We start from the raw sequence: 24,939 nt of genomic DNA on the forward strand, positions 1-24,939 counted from the left end.
TTCAGTCGACTTGTATAGATTCCGGAGTGTGTCACATGTCTACATCGCTATTTTAAGGAAATATTCCTCAAGTCACAATTTATAAGATCTGGGTTTTCCTCCTGACGGCATCTTGAGCTCAACGTAGCATGCAATAAGGGCTTTGGAATCTTGGTGTACTAATTGTTTATTTGATCTATATTTTTAGATTCCTTAACCATGGAAACAGATCTTTAGCCATTTGATTCAGGTTGATGTAATTATTAGTTTAGAAGTTATTCACAAAGAGCACACTTTCAGTAATGGCGGGTTCTCCTGGATCTAGATCCACAGCTTTTGAAGATACAGTGGAACCTCGGTTCTTGAACAAAAGACAACCTTTTTTGCTTCGCGTGCATGTTTTTTCCCCGATTTATTCTTTTCAGTTCTTTGTCATGGATCTAAACAAAAGGCAGCAGTAAAGACGGCCGGCAAAGGAAAGAGGAGAGAGCGAGGACACCTGTCGAATTAAAGAAGTTTATTGTTGCTGCGCAGTACAGCATGGAGAAATCAACGATTTCAACTTTTATTAGGAAAGCTGAGCTAACGAGGAAGAGGGGAATGTTGGTGACGGATGGGCTGTTGTTGCGCACACACACACACACACACACACACACCTGGTGTGAGAACCAGGAGATCCCTCCCAGGGGAGGGCATCGCATCAGCCCCGTCTATCCTAATAGACTGACCTTTCCTCCCCGTATACCGATCTTGTTTTTTTCTTCCTCCCCGTCGTCCTCTGTCTGTGCTCACAGTCAACATCCCTCTGACTTCAAAGGCGACGCTAATGGTAGACGGTCTTGCTTCTTTCTCTCTCTCGCCATTTGTAGGACAAACAGGACCCGAGCAGCATGTCCCTCCAGCTCCGTACTGAGATCCAGGTGAGTAAAAGTAAACTTGGTCTTCTTCTTCTTCTTAGTATTACAGTAGTCCCTCATTTTCCGCGGGGGTTACGTTCCAAAAACAACCCGCAATAAGTGAAATCCGCAATGTAGTGATCTTTATTTTTTTCCAATTATTATACATGTACATAAATGTTTTAAGGCTGTAAAACCCCTCACCACACACTTTATACACGTTTAACAGTCAGGCATTAATCTAAATAGATTGTTTCAGTATTATAAAATGAAACCAAAGATTAGAACCTTTTCAGAGCGAAACATTTGTCTGAGAAATGAATATAGTACGTACAGTAAACGTTTTCCTGTTAATAATGTTAAGGCGTGCAGGCCGAGGAAAGAGCCGCTTGGAGTGCAGAAGAACAAATATTCTACTCGTGCTGTCTTTAGCCTCTCATGCTGCTTTATTGGATAGCTTAGCACAGCGGAACGGCAGCGGTTACATATATAAACAGGAAGAAACGAAACCCAAAAGGGACGTGACGTTTATGCTCCTACAAAATAAAAGCCTCTTTTTACACAGAGAATAAGAGCGCTATAAAACAAACGCTTAACAAATAAACATGATAGCTTTAAAAATAACGAATTTAATTTTAATGATCAACCTACGAGGTTGAACACATAAGAAGTTATTAATAGCAACTCGCGCGTATTTCACAGTTCCTCCGACCGCGCCCCTTCGTCCTTGCGCCGTTCCAAGGCGCGTTCAAGTGCAAAAAATAAAACCTGAAAAATTGCATTAAAACTCCACGAAGCAGCGAAATCGCAGAAGATGAACCGCATCTGTCGCGGGACTACTGTATATTGTAGTAACCCGTCTCTCTCTCTCTGTGTCCACAGGACTCGCTCGGCTTCAGCAGCGAAGTGTCCACGCCAGAAACAGACAGAAAGTATGTCCATTTTCCACCTCACATGTCCCTGTGATGTTTGCACGCAGCCAGAATGGAAAGACGAACTGTGCTTTGGTTGAAACGCGCGTGTGTTGCATGTCAAAACATCGCGGAGCACAGCTTGTGCCTGCATCGCATCAACGTGCACGTTGCTTACACACACAATCGCGGGTCACGCTTAGCCGTTCGGCATGTCTGCAGCTCAGGATGGAGGGGCAGAAGGGAAAGGCAGGTCCCTTCACTCTGCATGTCCCGCTAGGGAGGAGAGGTTCGTCTCTTCAGGAGAAATCGTTTTGCTGATGAGACCGGTGGTCCGTTAGTGAGCGTCTAACCCCAGACCCAGATTATAACAAAAAAATTTGCTCTTTCCACAAGTCAGAGAATCTACCCTTCAGTCGCTGTAACATAGCGTGTTTTAGCGATTCTTTACAATGGTTGAAGATGCAGTGTAAAAGCAACATTATTTGACCTTACTTGACCTTGAGCAATGACTTCCTGGAGGTTTTTTTTTAATTTTGTTGCTAGTAGTCCAGTGTAGATAACCACATGAAATCACTTTACCCCCCCCCCCCCCCCCGCCAAAAAAAAAACTTACCTAAACCAAGTGGCTGCAGCGTCATGTTTAGCACAGAGGAATATTCAAAATCTCCTGAGCCCCTTGGTAAGAATAGATACATGTGTAGAAATCCTTCACAAGAACAGCAGACAAATCAGCGTGAAGACATATTTCAAAACTTAGGCTTCTTAAAAACACTAAAACCTGCAAATATATTTGGAAATATCAAATGACTTTGGGCACGAAGGCCCTGAGAATGTCTTCCCCAGTCTTTGTTCACGTACTTACATACTTCTTTGTTCACGTACTTACATACTACTTATGCACTAACTGTATACTACTTGTGTACTACTTATGTACTACTTACTACCTTTACGTTTTTTTTTTATACCTTTTTATTTCACCATGTTCTTTGTAAGCCAAAGACGTATTTGAACAAGACGGTGCAGTATTTATGATATTTTAATATTCAGACGAGTGGGGATGTGCACACAGCCCTCGGAACTGACGTTCCTGCTGCCCTCAGAGGGAAACCGCTGACTGCTTCCTTGGGCTGAGCTGCTCAGTCCAGCAGCCATTCTCTGTTCTCTGGCCGCCCCGGCTTCCTTCCTGGCTTTGTGTCCAGCGGGGGGGGGGGGGGGGGGGGTGACAGAGAGGGTGATGGCCAAATGATTGCAGCAAAGGAGCACGAAAGAAAAAGCAGGATGGACCCTCGCATGGGCGGAGTTCCTTTTCGCTGGTTCCTGTGCACCTTCATTTTTCAAGAATCGAAAAATTCACATCACATCTAAAGAAGAGACTTTGTGGAGACGTGTGGGCAGATGGAGCCGGTCCATTTGATTTTACATTTGTTCTCTCTCGCTCTCTCTCTCTGCTGGTCTGCCTGGTGTCTCTCTTCCCTCCATTCTTCATGTGCTTTCTTTCACATCCCCTGTCTCTGAAATATTAACGCTATGTGAAAACGCAAGTCCTCTCTCTCTCTGTGTATTATCTTACTGCAAAGTCCGATCAGTTTTAAACTCCCCACACAAAGCTTCAGACACCCACCCTTGCTCTTCTGCGAGCCCCTGTCCTCTCATTCTCTCCATGTCCCATTGCTCACGCCCCACCGCTGTGAAAGGGTTGCAGGTGCAGTGATGGATTGCCTGCTGCAGATTGATAGGCAGCCTCCTCTCCAACGCTTCACAACGCATTTCCCGCTCAGTCACGCAAGAGGCATGTGTGCTCGTTCACACACAATACAATGACCCCCCCCCACCCACTCCCATCGCCACCTCTGTGCAGGACAATGGTGCCCAGAGGAGATCGCCCCTGCTTCATATCAGACCCCGCCACTCCTCCTCATCACTTTGTCGCAAGTGCTGTTGACAGAGTGCACTCAGAAGCTTTGAGGGTTTAAGCCAGGGGACTTCCTGTTTGGAGAAGGAATTTATTGTTTGGCGTTCAAGAAGAGCAAAAAAAATGAAGAATCATCTGGACTTGTTCACGTTTGATCGAAGACGTTTTGCCTCTCATCCAAGAGGCGTCTTCAGTTCTGAGAGACTGGCCGACGGTCCAGATGCTGAAACTCCTGTTGGAGCGGAAATCAAGGAAACAAAGTAGCGACCGAAACCACAACAGAAGTGTGCATGAACTCTGACCTCCCCTTCTGGCCTGGCGCTGCTACTGTCTCACAGAATTCCAGCCTCTTATTGTCTCAACCACATCCCCCCCCCCGATCCAGGCTGTCAGTCCTGTAGTCGCAACAAAACACCCTGTTGACCATGGATGCAATGCTGGGAGAGGTGCTGAGGGCAGCACAAACTGCTTGAGGGGGGGGGGACTGAGATCCACAGCTCAGAGTTGATTTTTTTCACAGGTCAATCATTTTTGAAATGACCAACGCTTGATTATTTAGCGAGGCAGCGCATTTGGACAGACCTTTCATGTTCACGCAGGCGACTGTGCACGTCAAACGTGCAGCGCCTTCAGTGGCGTCGGCCCTTTGTTTGAAATGACGACGACGTCTTCACATTGTAGAGAGGGGCCACAAAAAATAAAAAGTGGTTAATGTCTTCTACTCCGTGCAGAGGGAGGGGCTGGAACAGAAAGGCGTGCCAAAGATTTAAGGTTAAACCAATAAAGCGGCTTCACAATACGTGGACTGGGACATTGTTTGACAAGCATTCAATGCGCTTTAAAAGTGTGTCGCTGAATGCATGTGTGCTGCAGGGGAATTTGATTTATAGTGCACGGGAGGGGGGGGGGGGGGGCACAGAAAAAGGTCTATTGAGTCACTTCTATTAGCATTAGCTTCGGCCCTAGCCTATCTGTGTGTGTGGGGGGGGGGAGCGGGGGTGAACAGAGGGGCAAAGCATAGGCTTCCATTCAATTAGCATCTCATTATGTTGCCATGGCAGCAGGGCTTGAAGCCATGCGAAGGCTTCTCCCTTGCAACGAGAGAGGCTTCATGTCTGAACACACACACACACACACACACACATCGCTGCGTCCGTAGCACACACACACACACACACACACACACATTGCTGCGTCCGTAGCACACACACACACATCGCTGCGTCCGTAGCACAAACACACACAAGTCACCTGCTCGTGCCGCTTCAGTCCTGTCACAGGCGTCCACATCGCTATGCCGACAGCCACATGGCCTCTTTGTGGGTCAGCAGCTGCGTGCCGACGTGCACCGAACATAAGGGGCGTGTCAGCGTGTGTGAAAGCGTGGCGAGTCGACGCTCGCATGACCTCCACGGGAGAGATTCACTGAAAAGCTGTCCGAGCTAAGATTCATTCCCCGCTCAGACCAAAACATCTCAAAACAAAGTATGTAGGTTTCAGCCGCTTCTTTAAACATGATGCCCCCCCCCCCCCCCCTGCTCTTTTTTATTTATTTATTTAACATAGAGGAGTCTCTGAAATGTGTTCTCTCCACGGGAACAGAGGAGATTCAGGCCGCTGTGCTTGATAGAGAATTGAATGGGGCTGGTCAGACATGCTTCTTTGGTCAGAGTTCATTTCTAACACGAAGCTTTTAGGAGTTTGTTCGTTTTTCCCCGCTCATTTAGGAAAGTTTACAGACATGTCAGCACTCGGTTAGTTTCCATCTCCCCCTCCTCTTCCCTCTGTCTTTTCTGCAGAGGGAAGTGGAAACCCAAACAGGCCGAGTCTGTCCTGTGGTTTCTCTCTCCCCTTACACTCGTCGTCCATCCCTTCATTTTCACTCGGCTGCTCTCTTGTTCTCTTCCCTCCTGTCTTTCCTGCTTCTTCGACGCTCGGTCGCAGCATTGCCATCCTTCTCTTTCCTCCTCTCTGCTCCGCCTTCCTTTCTTCTCTTCTCATTCCCTGCTTCTGTGTCCTCGTGCGCCGTCTCTCTTCTCCGTCTTCCTCTGAAGCCTCAGGAGCCTGGTTTGCTTTCACTGAAGTGCCACCACTGCCCCCAACTGACAAAAAGGCGGAACTGCAAGCCCATCCCTTTTGTGAAAGTAGATTTCGCGTTTTGAAGTGTCGCAGTCGCGAGATGAAGCGTTGTAATCGGATGTTCGTGTGTTGACTTTTTTTTTATCTTTAGTCTTTTGTTCTTTGCTCTTCACCCAACAGGATGCCGCTGCACAAATCCAGTTCAGAGGATGGATCTGGAGGTGAGTTGAGAGGCACCTTCATGTTGACTTAAGCTGCAGCTAGAAATCAAACATCTCAGGATTGCACTTTAATTGCTGATTTCATTGTTGTGAGAAATGTTCTATACAAATTCACATATGAGCAATATTTCCACTTATTAAATTGCTTTTTTTTTTTTTTCTTCTTCTTCTTCAGAAGCCAGGCAGTAGTATTAGATTCTGTGTACATAACTGTGTGTCAGGGAAATCGTTCCCACTATGACCGAACGTATCGCCCCCTTTTTAGGGAAATGGGACAATAAAAAGAAGAACAAGTCTTTTTGGCAGAACTTCCGCAAGTCGCCGCACAAACCAGCCGTGCGCCAGACGGCCAAAGGTTTGATCAGGTTTATGTTTCAGATCTGTGGAAAATGAAAGATTGTGCGTCCATTTTGACCCGACCTTTCACCCGTCACCTTTAGGAGAAGACATCGGCTACGTAGCCAGTGAGATCACCATGGGCGACGAAGAGCGAATCCACCTCATGATGATGGTGAAGGAGAAGATGATCACGGTCGAGGAAGCCCTTGCTCGGGTACGAAGCTGCTCCGACTTCCTGCCTCGCCTGATGCCCCCCCCCGAGATTTGTTTCCAGCCCTTCCCCCTGTGTTTTACTCCATATTACCAAACTATAGATCTAACCTACTAAAACGACTCATTCTTACTAATCGGAATCTAACATTGCATCATCCTCTCCACACACACACACACACACACACACACTCCAGATGATTGCTGTTTCCAGCGGCTTGGGAGTCTGGGGGATTTTTGATGTGAGCTCATAGAGTGGGTGTGAGTGTGTTCAGTTCATCGCTGCTGGATTGGTGGTCATGGTAACGCAGCAGTAGCTCAATAGCCCCATCTGTTGGACGGGATGCTTTGGTGCATCGTCGCTTCTTCCTCTAGTTGGGCATGGTGGATACTTTTACTTGGCTTTAAATTTCTTTGTTTCTGGTGATTGTTTCTTCATTTCCTTTTCTCTTTCTTCCTTTTCCCCTCGTCAGTCTGCGATGCCTTGCTCATGGGTAGCATGACCGTCAAGCAGTATTGATCGCTGGATTTCTCTCCACAAGTCGAATCCCCTTACCCCCCCCCCCCCTCCTCCCAGATGTTCTTCAGGCCAGATAACTTGATCCAAGCTTGTTGCCATAGTGATAGACACTCAGTTAAACCAATGAATAGCCAGCATTTGCTGATTTCACTTATTTTTGTGCTTTTGTATCTAATTATTCTTCTGTGTCAGCATATTTTTTTTCTCAGTATCAGTATCGTGCTGCGAGTCCAGTGATGTAGATTCTAATCTTTCTATTATTATTTATTCTGCCTGCATACAAGCACTTTGAATAGCCACAGATGGCGCCGGACAGCCCTCTGATGGCGTGCTAGCTGAGCGCGGGCGTCCCGCCCTCTTCCTCTGCCTCTCTAAACTCTTCTTTCCCACGTAGCTCAAGGAGTATGAACGCAGCCGACAGTCTAACAGTACTGAGGCTGCAGAGTGGACTGACGGGTCTGCAGCCAATCTAAACCAGTCCTCAAACTGCAACGTAAGTATGCCCCCCCCCGTTATGCAGCACCCCTTGAATCCCCAGCCTCCCCTCTTCACTCTACCTCTTCTGACACTCTTGCCTTCAAGTTTGGCCTTTCGGCCAATGAACTCGTGGAGGAGGAGGATGGGCGGTGCCACTTTGACAAACATATTTAGGATGTGTGTATTTATTTGCCTAGCCCTCCTTAACTTCTACCTTGCCCCCCCCCCTCTCCTGCGCTGCTCCTCATGCATTGGCCACAGTCCAGTTTGTCTTTCTCTCCACCATGCCATGCACATTTTAATCATGTTGCCGTTACCTCGGTGACCCCTTGTCCATCGCTGATCTTGGTTTCCTGTTGCTGCCATGAATTGGTTGTCAGATTGAGAAACATGCTCTATTTTCATGTTCCATTTTAATTTTTTTTTATTCATCATGTTAATCCTGTCATGGCATCTGCATATGGAAATGTAGGCGGGTTACGTTTCCCCTTCAATCGTGCCGAGCCATAAATTGTTGAAATCCAAGTTCAAAAGTCACACAGAATCTACCCAGAATCCTCTTTGTTGTGGCGGCGATGTTGCCAGCTTGTGATCTGATGAGAGACGGTTTCCGAACTCGCCGGCCTCGGGTTCTAATTTGTGTTGTGGTGCTGGATGCTCAGACAATCGGGGTCTGCTGGATGCAGGTTGGGCTTTGTCGGCAGTCTTTCGGCCTCGCACCCGTTTTTGTGATGCTTACATGCAGTCCTCCGGTGGGTCCGTTCCAATAGCTCTGTGACCGTGTGTGGCATCGTATGAGAAGAGCATGCAGACATGCAGTCTCGGTCGGGGGCCTCCCTTTTTTCCTAACAGGAAGTGAGTTTATCCAAACACAGAAATTCCTCCCAGAATAATTCCCAGCACTTCCTATATTATTGGATTCTATTTTCATCGTCATCATTATTCCTTCTGAGAGGATGAATGGGCTTTGATGACAGAAATACGTAACTCTCACAGTATCATGGCTGAAATAAATAACTCTTTAATGTCAGTGATTTATTCAAGCACTGAAACGTGTTAAAAAGCTTTCCTCACATCAGCATGGTGGTTGTTTGAACTGGAAGTTTTCCCGCTGGTAGCCACTCACTTCCTGTGTGCAGATGATGAATTGATACTGCTCCTCTGTTCGGGGTTCTTATTGATGTGCCCCCCCCCCCCCCCCCCCACTAAACATGGTGATGAATGGAATTAGGGCACTGAAATACTTCTCTCCCTCTGTCTGTCTGTCTGTCTGTCCACACGCATGTCACTGTCATGTTTGCTGCTCTGTGTGTCCCTCTTCCCCTCATGATCAGAGGCCACATTCCATGGTTGGCCATTAGAGATGTGGGGGCCAAGCCAGGGTCAGAGGGGGCTCAAATGCGGGGATTGTTCTCCGTGCACAACACGCCTTTTCTCTTTCAGCCGGGCAGCACGGCACATCCAAAACTAGCCCCCTCATTCCACAGAGCCTGTCGCACATACAGGCTGCGGCTGTGTCTGCTGGCGCGTTTCACAGCGGCGCACGTTTCACTCCCTGGTGGTGCGTGGACAACGTGTTTGGGGGGCCGCTCTTGCTGGCCCATTGGATGCTAATGCATGAAGCAGCACCATGTTCTTTTTGTTTTTGTTGTTTTTTTAAAAGCGGTAAGTTTTAAAGCCGAAGGAATGTGTGTTATTTAGGTTGCTTCTTTAATGATCGTCCCATTCTGTTCACGTGTTTGTGTGTGTGTGTGTGTGGGGGGCGGGCTTAAACAGTGTCACCAAAGTTGTGGGAATGATCCTCTGAAGGTGAGGTAACATTTGTGACAGTGGAATTGTTGCTTTGGCCTTTCAGTCTTGCTTTATTCCTGATGACAATGAAGAGAAACCAAGAATGAAGTCCACTCTGAGTTCTCACTGGTACTTCCTCATCTCAGATCTCACTGGTACTTCCTCATCTCAGATCTCACTGGTACTTCCTCATCTCAGCTCTCACTGGTACTTCCTCATCTCAGATCTCACTGGTACTTCCTCATCTCAGCTCTCACTGGTACTTCCTCATCTCAGCTCTCACTGGTACTTCCTCATCTCAGCTCTCACCGGTACTTCCTCATCTCAGCTCTCACTGGTACTTCCTCATCTCAGATCTCACTGGTACTTCCTCATCTCAGCTCTCACTGGTACTTCCTCATCTCAGATCTCACTGGTACTTCCTCATCTCAGCTCTCACTGGTACTTCCTCATCTCAGCTCTCACACTTTTCGCTCTTTAATCCGTTCTCTCTGACAGATTGGTTCTTGCATTGCCCTCCTTGCGCCTAATGGAGTGTTAATGGCGACGTTTTTGATCTGGGTACGAATAAATCTAACAATCAAGACACGTGCAAATCTGTTTGCTCAAGCAGCGGCCGTTAAGCGCACGATGGTGGCTTGCACTGCGTGATTACGCCAGTTTACTGCTGCTAATATACATCTGTGTATCCACTCCTGCTGCTGCTGTATTGTGATGTGTCTGTACTTGTATGTTTTTTGTATCTTAGTCGTTACTGTTACATGTAGCACGACTTCACAGAGAAACATTCCTGGTCTGTGAACCCTCATTGGCAATGGCAATAAACACCTTCTGATTCTGGCTCAGGTTTCAGACCGGATGCACTTCCTGTTGCAGCCTCCCCATTTATCCACGCCTGGGACCATCTTCTAGGATACACTGCCACCCCCCACCCCCCCAATGTCTAGGTTACATGGGACAATTTCAATTCAATTAAAGACAGGTTAGACAACTTGAACGTTAAAATGGTCGACATAAAAATGTTTTTGAAAAGACTCGCAGGTTGGTGATGCTCTCAACTCTCATAGCCCAAGTGCTGTTGTTGTTTGTTATTGTGAGTATAGAGGGGGGTGCTGATGTTGTCCCTGTCTGATTGGCCAAAGCAATGTTGAGTTGACTGCCCATTTGGGAATCTGTTGTTCAAACCCCTTTATCCAGGGTCTCTCCTGAAGGAGCCACCAGCGTAGCCATGAGAGGTTTGGACCGACTGACCAAGGGGAGTTGTTTGTCAGAGGCCCAAACGAATAGCTGCACCCCAGCACTAGGCTGTCGGGGGCAATCCAAGCGGTGAAGTGTCGGCCCGGATGAAGGATGCCCCGTGGTTCATTGACTTTTCCAACTTTGCAATTGCGCATAAAGACTTGGAATGCTCACACACCTGCAAAAAATTATGCCAAGGTGGTATCAATTACAGGCATCATGCCGAATCTGTTTAATCCAAGCAGGAAGCGTGTTGTTGGCATCGCCCTGCATGCATGTTGGCTGCCTCCGAGCCAGGCCTGCGGCCCGCGCCTCACTGCATGCACGCTGCTCTTCCTCGTCAGCTTCAGAGCTGGAGCGGAGGAAGGCCATATGGAGCGCCTCTTACCAGGGCGGAGCCGTTGCAAGCCCGCGCTGTCATCCTCAACCGCACAACCAGAGTGGTGCCGTTGCTGTGGAAACCAGCGGCAAATGGAAGCTAATTAAGCTGTTTTAGTTCCATTGATAATGACGTGGTGCTTCCTGCCAGACAGTCTGTAAGCCCATCTCATCAGCGTCATCGTCAGGAGGCCGGCGTGAAACTTGCAGCGCGCACGCCAACGCGAACCGCTTGAGGAGGATTTTGTTTGCACATGGTTGAATTGGGAGAAGCATTTTGATGTGTGTGAGTGTTTGTTAGAGCCTTTTATTATTGCTCATTATGCAGTGAGTTTAAATCCATCAGCCATACTGGGATGCAGACGCCCCATAACCACGACCAGTGGCCCATCCATGTCCTCTGGAGTCAACTACATCCCTGTTTATTATCGTATCGATTCATTGTCTTGTCCGGCTGTACTCATTCTTTAAATTACGACATCCTGCGGCTCAAATTTTCTGCACATGCTTTCTTTAGAAGCTTCATAAGTACAGTTTGTGAATGGCGTCCTCTAATTCTCACCTCACTAACCGACTCCATGCTTAACAGCATCACAACAGCATTTGAATCATCTCAAAATGTGTTTTTAGAAGTGTGGATTTCCAATCACTTTTCATATTAAAGTAATCCAATATGGCTTCCTTTATCCTCCTCCCTCCCCCCCCCCCCCCCATTCAGATCTTGCACTGTCCATCCCTTTTGTTACATCATTCCTCCCTCCCTTTCTCTCTCTCTCCCACACCCAGTCACGTGACCAGTCAGACGAGGAGCAATCGGAGGAGTCTGTGAAGTTCAAGCGGCTCCATAAACTTGTTAACTCCACACGGCGGGTCAGGAAGAAACTCATCAAGGTGGAGGAGGGCAAGAAACACGGCTCTGAAGGTCAGCAACACCCCAAGAACTATCATAGCACACCTATATAGTTCAATGCTTAACATTAACATTTGTTAGTTCATGCTTATGCTTTATTCCACATTAAAGAGCACATATTATACTCTTTTTCCACAAGATATTGCAGTTCTCAGACACTCGTATGAAATATCTGTAAAGTGACACATATTTCTGTTGGTATTTTCTTCCTTTATAGATTTTCTGAATTTGGAGGCACCCCCCACCTGTGAGGACAACAAAGCTCTCTATACAGGGGTAGTAAAGAAGCTGCCGTTGCCCCAAGAGCTCTCGCTGCCTTCGGTCACTCAGGATCAGCTCTCTGTCGACGGAGACACAGACAGTTTGACCAACTCGCCGTCCTCCAGCGGTCTGGACACCTGGTCTGGACACAAGCTGGTCAAGACCTTCAGCAAATCTTCCAGCACTCACGGCCTCATCCGGCCCCCCAAGAGAACCCCAGTCGGCTCTGTATCCGGCGTCGGAGGCAGCGGCTCTTCCTTCTCGGAGTTCGATTCCTGCGGATTGGACGACGAAGGAAAGTTGTCACATTCTACGACTGACGGCGAAATGCGGAAAGCCCTGAGCTCCATATCTCACGGGGTAAGTAGCAACGAGGCTCTCTTTGCCTACTATGGCCTCACCAAACCTCGCCCCAAGCCGCGTGGCCACTCCCACCTCCTGATAGCCCTGGATAACAGGCTGCAAGGCAGCCCCAGACAGCAGCCAGCAAGCCGGCACCACGGCAGCTGGACGCACCGGAAGCCCGACCCAAACTACGCCTACTCTACTAAGCACCTGCTGCATCAACGCTCGCGCAATGCCAAGGCCCCCGCCTCCCCTTCGTCCGTCAAGCCTTCTTCCCCTGCCCGCTGTGACGTAGCCAAATCAAAGGTTTTTGGAAGCGGGGGCGGTGGCTGGATGTTCCCCTCGCGCAGGCTCCGTGGTCGGACGGCGGTCAGCGAGCTGAACATCACCTATGTGGTGGAGCGGAGCCTGTATGGCCACCTCAACTGGGCCCAGCTGGTCCGCCCAGTTACCCTCAGCCGCGGCGAGCGCTGCCGCCTGTTGGAGGAGGAGGACCGCGAGGCAGACAGAAAGTGGGCGGCCAGTGTAGACCGCTGCACCAAGCGGGTGCTCTTGCGCTTCCAGCAGAAGTCTGTGAGTTTAGCAGCGTCGTTGAAATCGGCCGCCTCGTGTGGGCAGGACTCGGTGCTTCAAAGTTGCAGAATAGCTCAAAGGTATGAAAGCAGCCATTATCTTGCAAGATGCATCCCAGGTGGAAGGACTTCGTCCCGCCTGTTTCGTGCCGTCCCTGAGAGAAAGCCACATGAGACCGTTTAGGTTTGTCACAGACAGAGAAATGTTGTCTTCAGTGACCTTTCAGTGAACGGCTTTGGCTTTAGACCAGTTTCATTTTCAGCTAAATATGAATGGCTCCAGAATGTGTAGTGGCCCACCTGGGGGGTTAGGTTACGACGGAGGTTTTATAAGTGCCTCTTAATAAATGCCAGACCCCTGAAGGATGTCAGCACTCGCAGTCGCACTGATCCCTGCAGACATTGAAGGGATGTTGCACAAGCTTGAAGCTGCTCGTCCTTTGAGCTGCGCTGGATGTAGCCTCAGAAAGCATTAGCGCGTGAATTTATTAAGTCACGTTTGAGCGACTGAATCGCCTTCATGCTTATCAGCCCGAGCATAGAGGAAGAAAAGCAGGGAAAAAAACGTAAACGCAAAATGCATATTGTTATTTAACAAAATAATGTCTAGTTCTTTCTTCTTCTTTTTTACATGTTTGCAAATAGCCTGTCAGCAGGAGTAGCAGCTCGAGCTCAAGGCATTGATCTAGTGGAGCTATCCTGCAGCTTTGAGGGTGCCTAAATCCTACCGTGCTCTCTCGACGTCACCGGAAGTCGCTCTCATCCAAAAACGCCTAAACGCCGCGTTTTCTGCTGTTGCTTTTTTTGTCTTCTTTTTTGGGCCCGTGCCTCCATAGCTGCAGCTGTGATTTATTTGAGTTACTTTTATTTCGTATATAGTCTTAAATATACCTTTTTTCTTTTTTTCTTTTCTGGGTTGCATGTTCATTCCATCACACATCGCCATGGGATTCAGAGTTCTTTTTTTGGGGGGGGGGGGGGGGGGCACATCAGAAAGATCGCCAAAGCTGTGCTTTCCCCGGGATGTCATGATGTGGACTGCAGGCGTGCATCTATGAAATATAAAAGAGGTTTTCTGAAGGTGCAAATGGCTTCTCCCCTTCTCTCAGTTCAGAGGCAACAGAGGAATCCCATCGAGGGCAGCACTTGAGCCGAGAGTGTTGTTTCGGAGTGTGCATGTGACGTGTCTGTCTTCGTATCTGCCTGGGATCCGGGACAGAGGCCAGTTTAGCGCTCAGACCCTGGATCTGTTCTTCCTCTCGTGTTACATCTCCCATTGGTGTCTCTCCCCTAAAGTCAAGGAAGTCATGTCGCCCGGATTTCTCAACAGAAGGTTTCGTCTGATGAGAATAACACGTTGTTAGCCTGCAGCAAACGCCCTCGATGTATGTCTGCATCTTTTTTTTACCGTTTTTTCCCGTTGTCACTCTAAACCACAAGACATGTAGCACATTGCATTGACTTTTCACTCACTTCTACACGTGTAGTCAGTATAACACGCATTTGCCCCAGACCCCTTCAGGAACTCGCCACCTAAAAAGAGGAGTTCATGTCAGAGTTTGTGCTACGTCGTGTCCGTTGGCTGTCCACAGTCCCGTCTTGACATCATGTCCCCGTGTATCCACAAACCGCATACCCATGTACATTAACTGTTGCCTCTGTTGTGCCAAGCATGAGTCACCATTGGTCGTCCCTCCGTGGGTGTGGATGGAGAGTTTCCGTACCGTGACTCATTTTATTGTATTTTGCCCCCCCCCCCCCTGCAGAGAACATGCAGCTTCGGAGGGTTTGACCTGTCCAATCGTTCTCTGCATGTGGTCTCAGACGCCAACGTGAGTGCTCCACAAATGTAAAAAGGGCTTTCACTGCTTTGTGCTTGTGATCGGCCCACCTTCTGACTTCTCCTTGTCGCTGCCCTCCCCCGTTTTCCCTGTCCACGCTTTTCCACTCTTCCTGCCCCCCCCTCTCGTCACAGAACAAAGAGCAGGAGGCCATATACAGGGAAGTGGTCAAATCCCCCGCCACGTCGCGGATCTCACTGGGCAAGAAGGTCAAGTCGGTCAAGGAGACCATGAGGAAGCGCATGTCGAAGAAATACAGCAGCTCATTGTCTGAACAGGTTAAACATCCTCGACAGCTGGACACACAAACGCAGACACGATGTTAGACTTGTATACAAGAGGGTTCATGTAACATTAAACATCTGTGTTTTTATGAGGCAGATATAAACTCATTCAAACCTTTATTTAAAGAGAGGCAGATAAGGTATAAACACCCCCCACATACACACACACACACATAAAACGACGAGACAAGCCCTGTGGTAGAAAGAAACGCTCCCCATGTGCTGCAAACATTTAGAGGACATTTTGCAATGTAAGGCCCATATTCTGTCCACAGGCTGCGAGTGGGTGGGCGTGTTTGTGTTGGATACAGAATAAACACACACATTTGGATTGGTCTCTGCGCTGCTCTCCCTGAGCCCAGTGTGTGTAGGGTGGGGCGTGAGTAGTTTACACTGAGCTCATGGAGTGATGCAAATCCCCCCCCCCCCCGGGGCCTCGCTCTCTGAGGCAATGGAGACTGAAAGTGTGTCTTTGGCAGTGGCCAACTGTCTGCTTCCATCCCATAGTACGTGTCATTAATGCGAGCTAATCTGTTCATCATACAGATCATTTTGCAGACTACAGTGCCACCTGGTGGAGAACCGCTTGTTATAGCATGCTAAGCGATGTTCAAAAGAATAAGAAAATAAAAATGTTTAAACAAAACAGTGTTGATTCAACGAATGCAAGTTAATAAATTCCTACTCAGTTTATTATATAGCACTTAATATGATGTTCAGGGCTTTACACGAGACAGTGACACATACACAAGTGTAGTTAAACCGGCTGGATTATGTGTGATTGTGATGTTTTCCCTTCTCTCTGTCGCTCCTAATTCTCTTTCAGTCCAGTCCGGATGGAGCCCCCGGTTCTCCTCAGTCTCCCCAACCTGACATGGATTCCCTGGAAAAGCCAAAGCTGAAGGCTGGAGGCTCGGTAGAAAGTCTGCGCAGCTCACTCAGCGGACAGAGTTCAATGAGTACGACGGGTCTTTTTTAATGGCTGTAAATACTGGTAACTTGTTGCCGAGTATTACTATTTCAGAGTCGTGCTTAGTTGCTCTCAAATCACACTGAGGAGTGTGTAGGCAGACAGGCGGAAATGAGATTGGGTTGGGAGTTTTGCCTCTCGGATTCCCACCGGCCATTGATTTCAGCAGCCGGTTCTGAGATGCAGGCAGAAACATGCAGCAAATGCTGAAAGGTTTCAAATGCGGCTCAAGTTTTATGCTCAGTTCGGACACAAAAGTTGTAGAAATGAAATGACAAAGTGAAATCGAAAAAAGTGTCAGCTCAGACGAAGAAGACGAGCGGGTTTCTTTACGGAGACGATTTACGTCTTCACTGTGTTTGTGTGTGTGTGTGCGTGTGTGTGCGTGTGTGTGCGTGTGCGCAGGTGGCCAGACTGTGAGCACCACTGACTCGTCAGCCAGTAACAGAGAAAGTGTGAAGTCGGAGGACGGCGATGACGAAGAGCCGCCCTACAGAGGGCCGTTCTGCGGGCGTGCCCGGGTCCATACGGACTTTACCCCCAGCCCTTACGACTCAGACTCCCTCAAGCTGAAGGTAAGCGCATGTCACGTGCAAATGAGTGTGAGCACGTAGGTTCAGTTCGCTTGCCTGCGCAGGCCAGTCACCTTTGATCTCTCGTTGTAATGCGACGTCCGGACACGTTGTGTTTCTGCCTTGCTGTCATCGTGATCTCCCAGCGCGGCGACGTGATCGACGTCATCAGCAAGCCACCGATGGGGACGTGGATGGGCCTGTTGAACAACAAAGTGGGCACCTTCAAGTTCATCTACGTGGACGTGCTGATCGAAGAAGAGGAGAAGCCCAAAAGGCCGGTGAGGAGGAGGCGGAAGGGCCGACCGCCAAAGCCCTCGTCAGTGGAGGAGCTGCTGGGGCGCATCAACCTCAAGGTAGATTAGGAGGCCTGATGTTCTCGTGTCACAATACGAGCTGGAGAACCCCCCCCCCCCATCTGACTTGTGATAGCAGCATCTTCAAACACATTTGCAGCCCAGCAGCGATAAACAAGGAATTACAGGCTGCACAAGCGTTTAGGATGTTTGATCTCGAGCAGCACATGAAGCCGCATTCGTACAACCCCCACCCCACAAATGCAGCACGCGTCTTTCATCAAGGCCCCCACGTCGCTGCGAGCCCTACATCATCCCCTCCCACTCGTGCAGACAGAGGCCCCAGACGCACAACGTTGACTCTGGGACATCTTTGGGTTGGCAGCCAAACCTTGCAGACTGTGGTCGAAGTAATCCTTTCCACCTTTGGCGCCTCCGGTTTCTGCACTGCGTCGGGATTCCCTTGGATGAGGCCTTGCTTGCTGTTACACAGCTCAGGGTTGTTGCTCATTGCCCTCCACATTAACCCTTCATTTTGTGCAGCTAACTTAGTCAACTTGTTGCTTACTTTTACACAAGTGTCGACACTAAAAAGGCGAATGAAGGCATCGGGACAACTGACTGAGTTACTAATCTTAGCGCCACAGAGGAAGCGTTGAACTTCGGCTACTTCCGTATCCTGCAGGAACACATGCCAACGTTCCTGTTCAACGGCTATGAAGACCTGGACACGTTCAAGCTGCTGGAGGAAGAGGACCTGGATGAGCTGAACATCAAGGATCCTCAGCACAGAGCCGTACTGCTCACCGCTGTGGAGTTGCTGCAGGAATATGACAGTAAGGAGACGTACAGACACGCACGCACACACAGACACACACACGGAGAGGGGATGCCTTTAAGTCAGTGTTTAGGGGTCCATAGAAATAATATTCTGGTCTTTTCTGGGAAGGGGTGGATGATCTGCTCTGGTTGCGCTGATTATAGCGGCGCCTTCACCCTATTCCCTCATGCGAGGGCCCCCTGCATGTTGCATGTTGTTTCTAGGGGCCCGTTGTACTAGGGTGTAAACAGAATTTCATTGTGTGCTTGCAGTGTATCAATGACAGAAATAAAGCGTTCTTCTTCTTCTTCTTTTCCTCTGGAAATATATTTCTGCATATACAGTATATGGTTGTGTACTGAAGAACATGAGTGAATCCTGTATGGTAATATCTATGGATGTCCCGATCAGGTTTCGTTTGTCCTCGAGTCATTTGATTTTGAACCGATATCGATACCGAGTCCCGATTCGTATATATATTTAAAAGAAAATTAAGACGAGTGAAGAAACAGATCCAGGATGTCCCTTATTCTCTATTTTATTCATCTTATTTCAACATTTAACTCTTAAACATTCTGTGATGATGATGATGATGAATATATTTATTAGATAGAATGTTAGAGTACAAGTACAGTCACACAGTAGTATGTATTACAGTACAAATGAAGTCAAGCATCCTGTCTAAGAGGAGCATTTCTAAAAAGCCCTTGTGGTGGCGTAGCTTGAACATTCAAGTTATGAATAAAATACTTTTTTCACTTTGGACTTGGACTCGTCAGTGCAACAGAAAATATTAAATACGAATATTTAAAATAAAATGAACAGAACCAGGATTTGTCATCCACATCGCAGACGTACTCGCGCGACTGGCTTCAAGCTGCTTCCCTGTTTATCTGGCATTCAACCGATAGCGTCACAGGAAGTGATGTCACGCCGCACGCGTTACCATCTCTCATGATCACCAGATCGAATCGGGACATCCCTAGTAATATCACTACAGATTAATCTCAGCATAACATATCATTCAATCAGCATTTGCTGTGAAAAGTAAACCAGGAATGGCGTGGACGTGCGTAAGGTGCCCGCCCATCGCTCCGATTGTGTCCCTGTGTCTCCAGGCAGCAGCGATCCGGAGCGCAGCGGCCTGTCGGGCTCCCAGGAGAAGCTGCTCTCTGAGGGTCTGGACCTGGTAGGAGACTCCCCTCGGGACTCGGGGTGCTATGAGAGCAACGAGAACCTGGAGAATGGTAATACTGGCTTCATGTAGTCCAGGCCTCCTTTAGTGTCGGCTGTGCTACAGTGACTCCGCCTCCTCCTCCTCCTCCTCCTCCTGGCATCTTCCTCCTCTTGTCCATCTCTTGCCATGCTCCTCCTGTGGCACCCTACCCACGTGTCCCCCGTGGACCGCCTCCTGTCCCTCCAACAGAAAGCCTCCCATCTTTGCCCCACTAGCCGAGAGACAGCATCTGCATTCCCTCCCACTTCCAGTTCTTCTCACTTTCTACGTTCACCGCCATTCTTTCCATCTCATAGGCACTCTCTGCCGTCGCTGCCAAAGTCCGGTTGTAACCGGGACGGAGGCTGGTCCGAGACCACTAAGCCTCGTCCGCAGCTCAATGCAGGGAGCTCAGAGGGAGATCCCCCCCCCCCAGTCACCAGCTGAGTTTCCCAGCTCTTCCACATCTGGATACCAGGCTAATAGAGAGATGCCGAGAGGAAGATTGTGGGCCCAGAAAGTCCTTATTCTAAGTGGTTTGTTTTTTTAAACGTATGGCGTGTAGGAGAATTGCCTGTCTTTTGTTGTGCTGATTATATCACCTGATAATATTTTTTGATAATGTGCTACGGAGATGTGGCAAGGCAGCCATTTATTATATACCGGTAGTTTATCTTCACATTTTAGTTTGTGGGGTCACCTTTATGCAAACGCAAATGTTTGTGCCTAAAAAAGACGTGGGCAAAATCATTTATAAAATGTACCGGTAGTGCAACGATTGTAGAAAAGAGGCCTGATCTGTGTGATTGATCCTTTCTTTCTTTCTTTCATGCTCTTCTTTCTGCATACGACTGTATTCTTTCTTCCACACAATCTTTCTAAAAGCTCCATAACCAATAAATCATTGTTTCTCTCTTTAATTGCTGGAATCCGCCGCAGCCACTTTAAGCCTCCTCTGTGTGTGTGTGTGTGTGTGTGTGTGTGTGTGTGTGTGTGTGTGTGTGTGTGTGTGTGTGTGTGTGTGTGCGCGCGCGCGCGCGCTCCACAGCCGAGATTTAAGTTGTGGAATAAAAAGGACTGCTGCTTGCTTTATTTTGGTCTTTCTCCTTTTTCCGATCTGTTTTTCCCGCCGTGCCGCTGGATGCTGTTTGGCGAGCGGCCAACCTTTCCTCTTCCAGTTTCCGGGTTCCACAGTTTAACTTTTGAAATGTAAAAGTCAATGATTTGTTATTGTGCGCTGATGCATATTTATTAATCTCGAGAATTGGCAAAGCAAAAATATTTCATTTAACGTTGAATATAACAAGTTCATTTTATTTTCTTCTGGGGGAAGCCTTTGTTGTAAAGTCCTGAATCTGGCCTTTTTTATTTTGTCTGTTCAGGTTTCCTGTAAGGAGAAATTCTCCCTCCCACTTTTCTGCAATATGTCAACTTCCCTCATAATTGTATTAAATGAAAGGTGGTCGATGATAATCACTGATCCCTATTGTCCAAAATAATAGAAAAAAGTATATGCTTTTTAAATGCATTTGGAAATGACAGTAATTATAGTTAATTTAACCAAAGCATCATTCTTTATTTCAGTCTGAGCTGGTTCAGACCAACTCACCGCTGGTCATTTTGCCGCACAATCCAATCCAACTAAGAAGTGAATGGCAGGTTTAATTGCTGATTTCATTTCTCAGTTTATTTGTGTATTTTATTCTGAAAGGCTTTAACTCTTTCAGTGCCAGCTATATGCCGAGTGCCCCAGTTTGCCCTCATTTATGCCCGATTTTCCAAGCCACACAGAATAAACTTTACAGTCACTATGCAAATCAAGCTTAAAGTCTCTTCTTTCATCAGGAAACAAAAAGTGTGTTCCTGCCATTCTTTGTTCCGGAGTTATTGGCCGTTGAAGAGAGGCGGATTTCAATGTCATGGTTGGCAGTGACTAAAAAATGTCTTTAGACGTCAATGGCATTGAATGAGTTAATGGAGTCAGCAGACCTGCTCTGATTTCAGATCTGAAAATGAGCATGAAGGTAAATGAGTCTGTCGTGAAACTGAAATATGGCATCTTGTTTACTCGTGTTTATCGCATCCGCTCGCCTTTCATTGGCCACAACACAAATACAAGCGCGGGAGCCGTCGTTCCATGACATCCCACCTCCAGAGCTTTTCTTTTCTGTCCTCCCGCCATTGGCGAGCTGCACTCTGGCGCCACCTCCGTTTCCGCCATCCCTTTCTCTCTCTGTAAGCCAGAGGACAGATGGTGAGTCGCTTCAGTCATTTGTTCCCGTGTTTGCAGACGGTCCCGTCCAGATATCTTCTGCTCCAGCAGAAAATCAGACGGCTTGGCTTTGATATCGTATCCATGTGGCTCGCCGCCATCTCTGCGTTCTTCACAAACATTTGTTTTTGACTGTGGCTTTACAGATATTGGCTTCACTTTGACAGGCGTCTTCAGAATAATTGATTAGGTGAATGATGAAAGCAACAAGCGTGAGCCAAGCCTGATTGTTTTATGTCACTCTTTATGGTCTCTAAAGCAATTTGCACCTTTGCCAGAATTTGCAGCACCCCCCCCCCCCCCCCCACCAAATCTTGTGGGCTGAAAGCAGCCAGAAAATATCCTGTGCAGTTCATTAATGTTGCTGAGATCTGTTTGTTTCATGAAGCCGTGGAATTCTGAAGGTCTTCATTTCAACTAAAAGGACGACTGTTTTTACTTTGCAGGTAAAAGCAGGAAGGCGACCCGTTCCGATCATTCTCCAGCAGGCCCCCAGCCCCCAGACTACCCCACCCTCCCTATGACCTTTTCAAATGAGGCTCTGCAACAGAACAGCAAGGACCAGCGAGCAAAGTTCCCAAACGTCTTCTTCATCCAGCCTCCCCTGAAGGGTCTCAACCTGCTGGGGCCGCGTAAAGCCCCAAAACGGCCCCCCATCCTGGCCAGTCGCAGCTGTGAGGGCCTGGACGGGGCTCTGCAGCCCTCTGGGCCCTGGAAACGCTCCCACTCTCTGGGAGATCTGCACTGGGACCAAAGCCGAGAGCAGAAGGATCTGGGTGTGGGACACGGACTCGCCAAGGAACGACCCAAACCAGGCAGTGGTCGCCTCACCGAGGCGCGTGGCGGCGAGGGCTCCTTGGCTCGGCACGGGGCCCCAGCGGTGAGCCCAAAAGTAAAGTCAGACAGACCACCCGTGCCCTCTCAGTTGCCTCTTCTCCCTCCTTGCCGCACAGCTCACCCCCAACCAGATCCCATCTTCTGTCCTACTCCAAGCCCCCCTGAGTCGAATGCTAGGGTCATCCGGACTCACCCCAAAAAGCCTCCAGTCCCGCCTCCCGTTCCTGCCAAGAAGTCTAAACAAAGGCTAGCCAACGGCCTACGACACTCTCCCCTCTCTCTGCCCTCTTCACCGTCTCCCACCCCCTCCCCTACCCACTCCCTCGCCCGCTCTCACCCCAGCAGCCCTATAATCCACAGCGGCAGCCCCAAGCCCCCTGCTCTGCCTGCCAAGGCCCCGAGCACCCCGAGCAGCCCATGTGCCTCAGCACCCCCAGGCGAGGACTCGAGCCCCCCGTGCGCAGCGCATCCCCCATGGCTGGTAGATTTAGGGGGCAAGGTGGCTGTTTCAAGGAAAGCGTCCCATTCCAAGATGAGTTCTGACCTGTTTACGCTCCTGGAGCAGCATCTGGAGGCCGAGGGCATCGACCTCACAGAGGAGCCCTACTCTGACAAGGTCAGCAAAGGGTCAATCATCCAAACGTGGAGCAATGAAAAATCACAATTTAGATCACAGAATGCATTTAGCATTGGGTTGCAGAGAAGACCGAGTAGAAGTACACAGCATTTGTATTCAGTTGGTACCTCCTTTGAATATGACTTAAAGATCCTGACATCAAGACAAATGTGGAGACTCTCACAACGCGTCTCGTCCAACTACGGATAACTTCTCGTGGCACGATTGGTTTTGCGCTGACACGTGATAATGAGGAGTTATATTCAAGATATATTTTAGCCAACAGATAATATAAAGTACTGATGATGTCATATTTCCGTGGTCGTGAGCAAACGGGGCTTCCAGACAGCTTGAATCTCTATCTGGCACCAGGGTCCTTCATTTTAGCTTCATGACTTCTCTCTGGATCCGGATTACTGTGTTTAAACTAAAAAAAAAAAACAACAACTTGCTTTGGAGCTCGTTCAGTTTAAAAATAGAGCTTTAATTCTTGTTTTTCTTTTTGTGCAAAGATAACCTTCTTTGTGTCCAGACACTTTCGCGAGCGGGTGTTTGTGTTTCGGCGCTAATAAAAAACGCTGGAATCGCGCTGTGATGCGGTTCAGACTGTTACGTTTATGAACCCAATCTTGCTGCAGGCAGGCAGACAGAGTTGTAAAAACCCTCCGCCACTTGCCAGACCCCAGGCTGGGCCCCATTAACATGATGGAGCCCCGAGGCGGGGGGTGTGTGTGTGTGGGGGTGGGGGGGGGGGGCTGCAACTCGTCAAACGCTTAGCGCCATGTAATCTCAGTAGTTCGATTTATACGACTGTCTCCACCCCCCCTTTATGGGGACCCCCCCCCCCCCCCCCTCAAAAGTGCATCCACTTATCCTCAGCCTTGCTGCAAACATTGCGTTGCTCCAGGCGTCGGTGCAAAACATCCCAAATGTTCAGCAGGGCTTTCATGCTCTGAATTCATCCTCTCACTTTAACGGTCCTCTTCCTTGAAACCGTAGTTTTATGTCTTCTACGTCGTACGAATGTATTCCTTTTTATTTTTTATTTTTTTGCATGGCCACATTTGACGCTTCTTTCCCCTTCTCTCCCCCAGCACGGACGATGTGGAACCCCCCAGCCACTGGTGCAGCGCTATTCTGAGGACTTGGAGCAGCCCGTGAAGGACGTGGCGTCCACCATGGACCAACTCCGAGTCAACGCGCTCCGGAAGCAGCACCGCATGGCTGTAAGGCACATCGTTGTTTCGGGGCCATCTCTCTAAAAGCTTCCTGCTCTTATATTTATTTTTGTTCATGGTGCAGATGAAAAATGCAGCAAAAATATTTATCCAAATCTTGTTGTCGATCAACCAATAGAACAGTTTTCAACACAAGACACACTTCAGACCGCCCCGTCATTTGAATAAATATTTTTGCTGCATTTTTCGTCTGCACCATGAACAAAAATAAATATAAGAGCAGAGAGCTTTTCTTTATTGATTGCTATTTAATTATATATATATATTAATTTTCGTATGTATTTCCACATATATCTGTAATTTTTCATATTCATATTTTTGTAATAACATTTTTTTTTATTTTCGTTTTTTTCCCCATTTATATTTATTTTTAATTGTGGCGGTTTTGATCCTCCATATCGGCTATAAATGCCGATGGACGTCACACAATATGATGTCCAAAGTACATAATCTTCCACGCCAAAGTTTCCTACATGGGTGTCTCTGCGCTGTGTCCCTCAGATCCCTTCTGGAGGGACCGAGATGTGCCGGAAGCACCTTCCCTCAGGCAGCATCAGCACGGTGTCTGATTGGCTCGTCTCCATCGGCCTGCCCATGTACGCCTCGTCTCTGGCCGCGGCGGGAGTCGACACGCTGAGTCGCGTGGCCTCGTTGACGGAGAGCAACGCGTGGGAGGCGGGGGTACGGGACGAAAGGCACGTCCGCCGGCTGATTGGCGGGGCACGATTGGTCAAAACACAGAGAGTTGCTCAGTCCTAATCGCGCTGATGAAGTCTTATCAATAACCGGCGTTAACTCGGCAGTCAACAGACTCGACGTGAGCAACCCGTCTCGCTCTATATCCCTCTTTTTTCACATGTTTGCGGTATTGAAGAGTTTCTCTTCAGCCAAAACGAGACCGCCTTCCGGGGAAAAAAAAGATGTAGACTCAATC

At 48.4% G+C, this 24,939-nt stretch overlaps 1 protein-coding gene across 1 annotated transcript in view; it reads left to right on the top strand.

The window, feature by feature from the left end:
- The window catches only part of sash1a (SAM and SH3 domain containing 1a), a 126,371-nt gene extending 101,432 nt beyond the window's left edge, over positions 1–24,939 (top strand). Inside the window, exons 3-20 of the mRNA XM_068753605.1 lie at positions 849–899; positions 1,758–1,807; positions 5,961–6,001; positions 6,267–6,356; positions 6,442–6,554; positions 7,465–7,563; positions 11,742–11,877; positions 12,083–13,044; positions 14,810–14,875; positions 15,019–15,162; positions 15,995–16,127; positions 16,544–16,713; positions 16,857–17,066; positions 17,692–17,842; positions 18,945–19,073; positions 21,761–22,767; positions 23,862–23,993; positions 24,507–24,939. Of these exons, the coding sequence (XP_068609706.1) occupies positions 849–899; positions 1,758–1,807; positions 5,961–6,001; positions 6,267–6,356; positions 6,442–6,554; positions 7,465–7,563; positions 11,742–11,877; positions 12,083–13,044; positions 14,810–14,875; positions 15,019–15,162; positions 15,995–16,127; positions 16,544–16,713; positions 16,857–17,066; positions 17,692–17,842; positions 18,945–19,073; positions 21,761–22,767; positions 23,862–23,993; positions 24,507–24,764 (3,942 nt within the window). The 3' untranslated portion in view covers positions 24,765–24,939. The remainder of the gene's footprint in view (positions 1–848; positions 900–1,757; positions 1,808–5,960; positions 6,002–6,266; positions 6,357–6,441; positions 6,555–7,464; positions 7,564–11,741; positions 11,878–12,082; positions 13,045–14,809; positions 14,876–15,018; positions 15,163–15,994; positions 16,128–16,543; positions 16,714–16,856; positions 17,067–17,691; positions 17,843–18,944; positions 19,074–21,760; positions 22,768–23,861; positions 23,994–24,506) is intronic.

This window comes from Brachionichthys hirsutus, chromosome 20, assembly GCF_040956055.1.
Source record: "Brachionichthys hirsutus isolate HB-005 chromosome 20, CSIRO-AGI_Bhir_v1, whole genome shotgun sequence".
Lineage (NCBI taxonomy): Eukaryota > Metazoa > Chordata > Actinopteri > Lophiiformes > Brachionichthyidae > Brachionichthys > Brachionichthys hirsutus.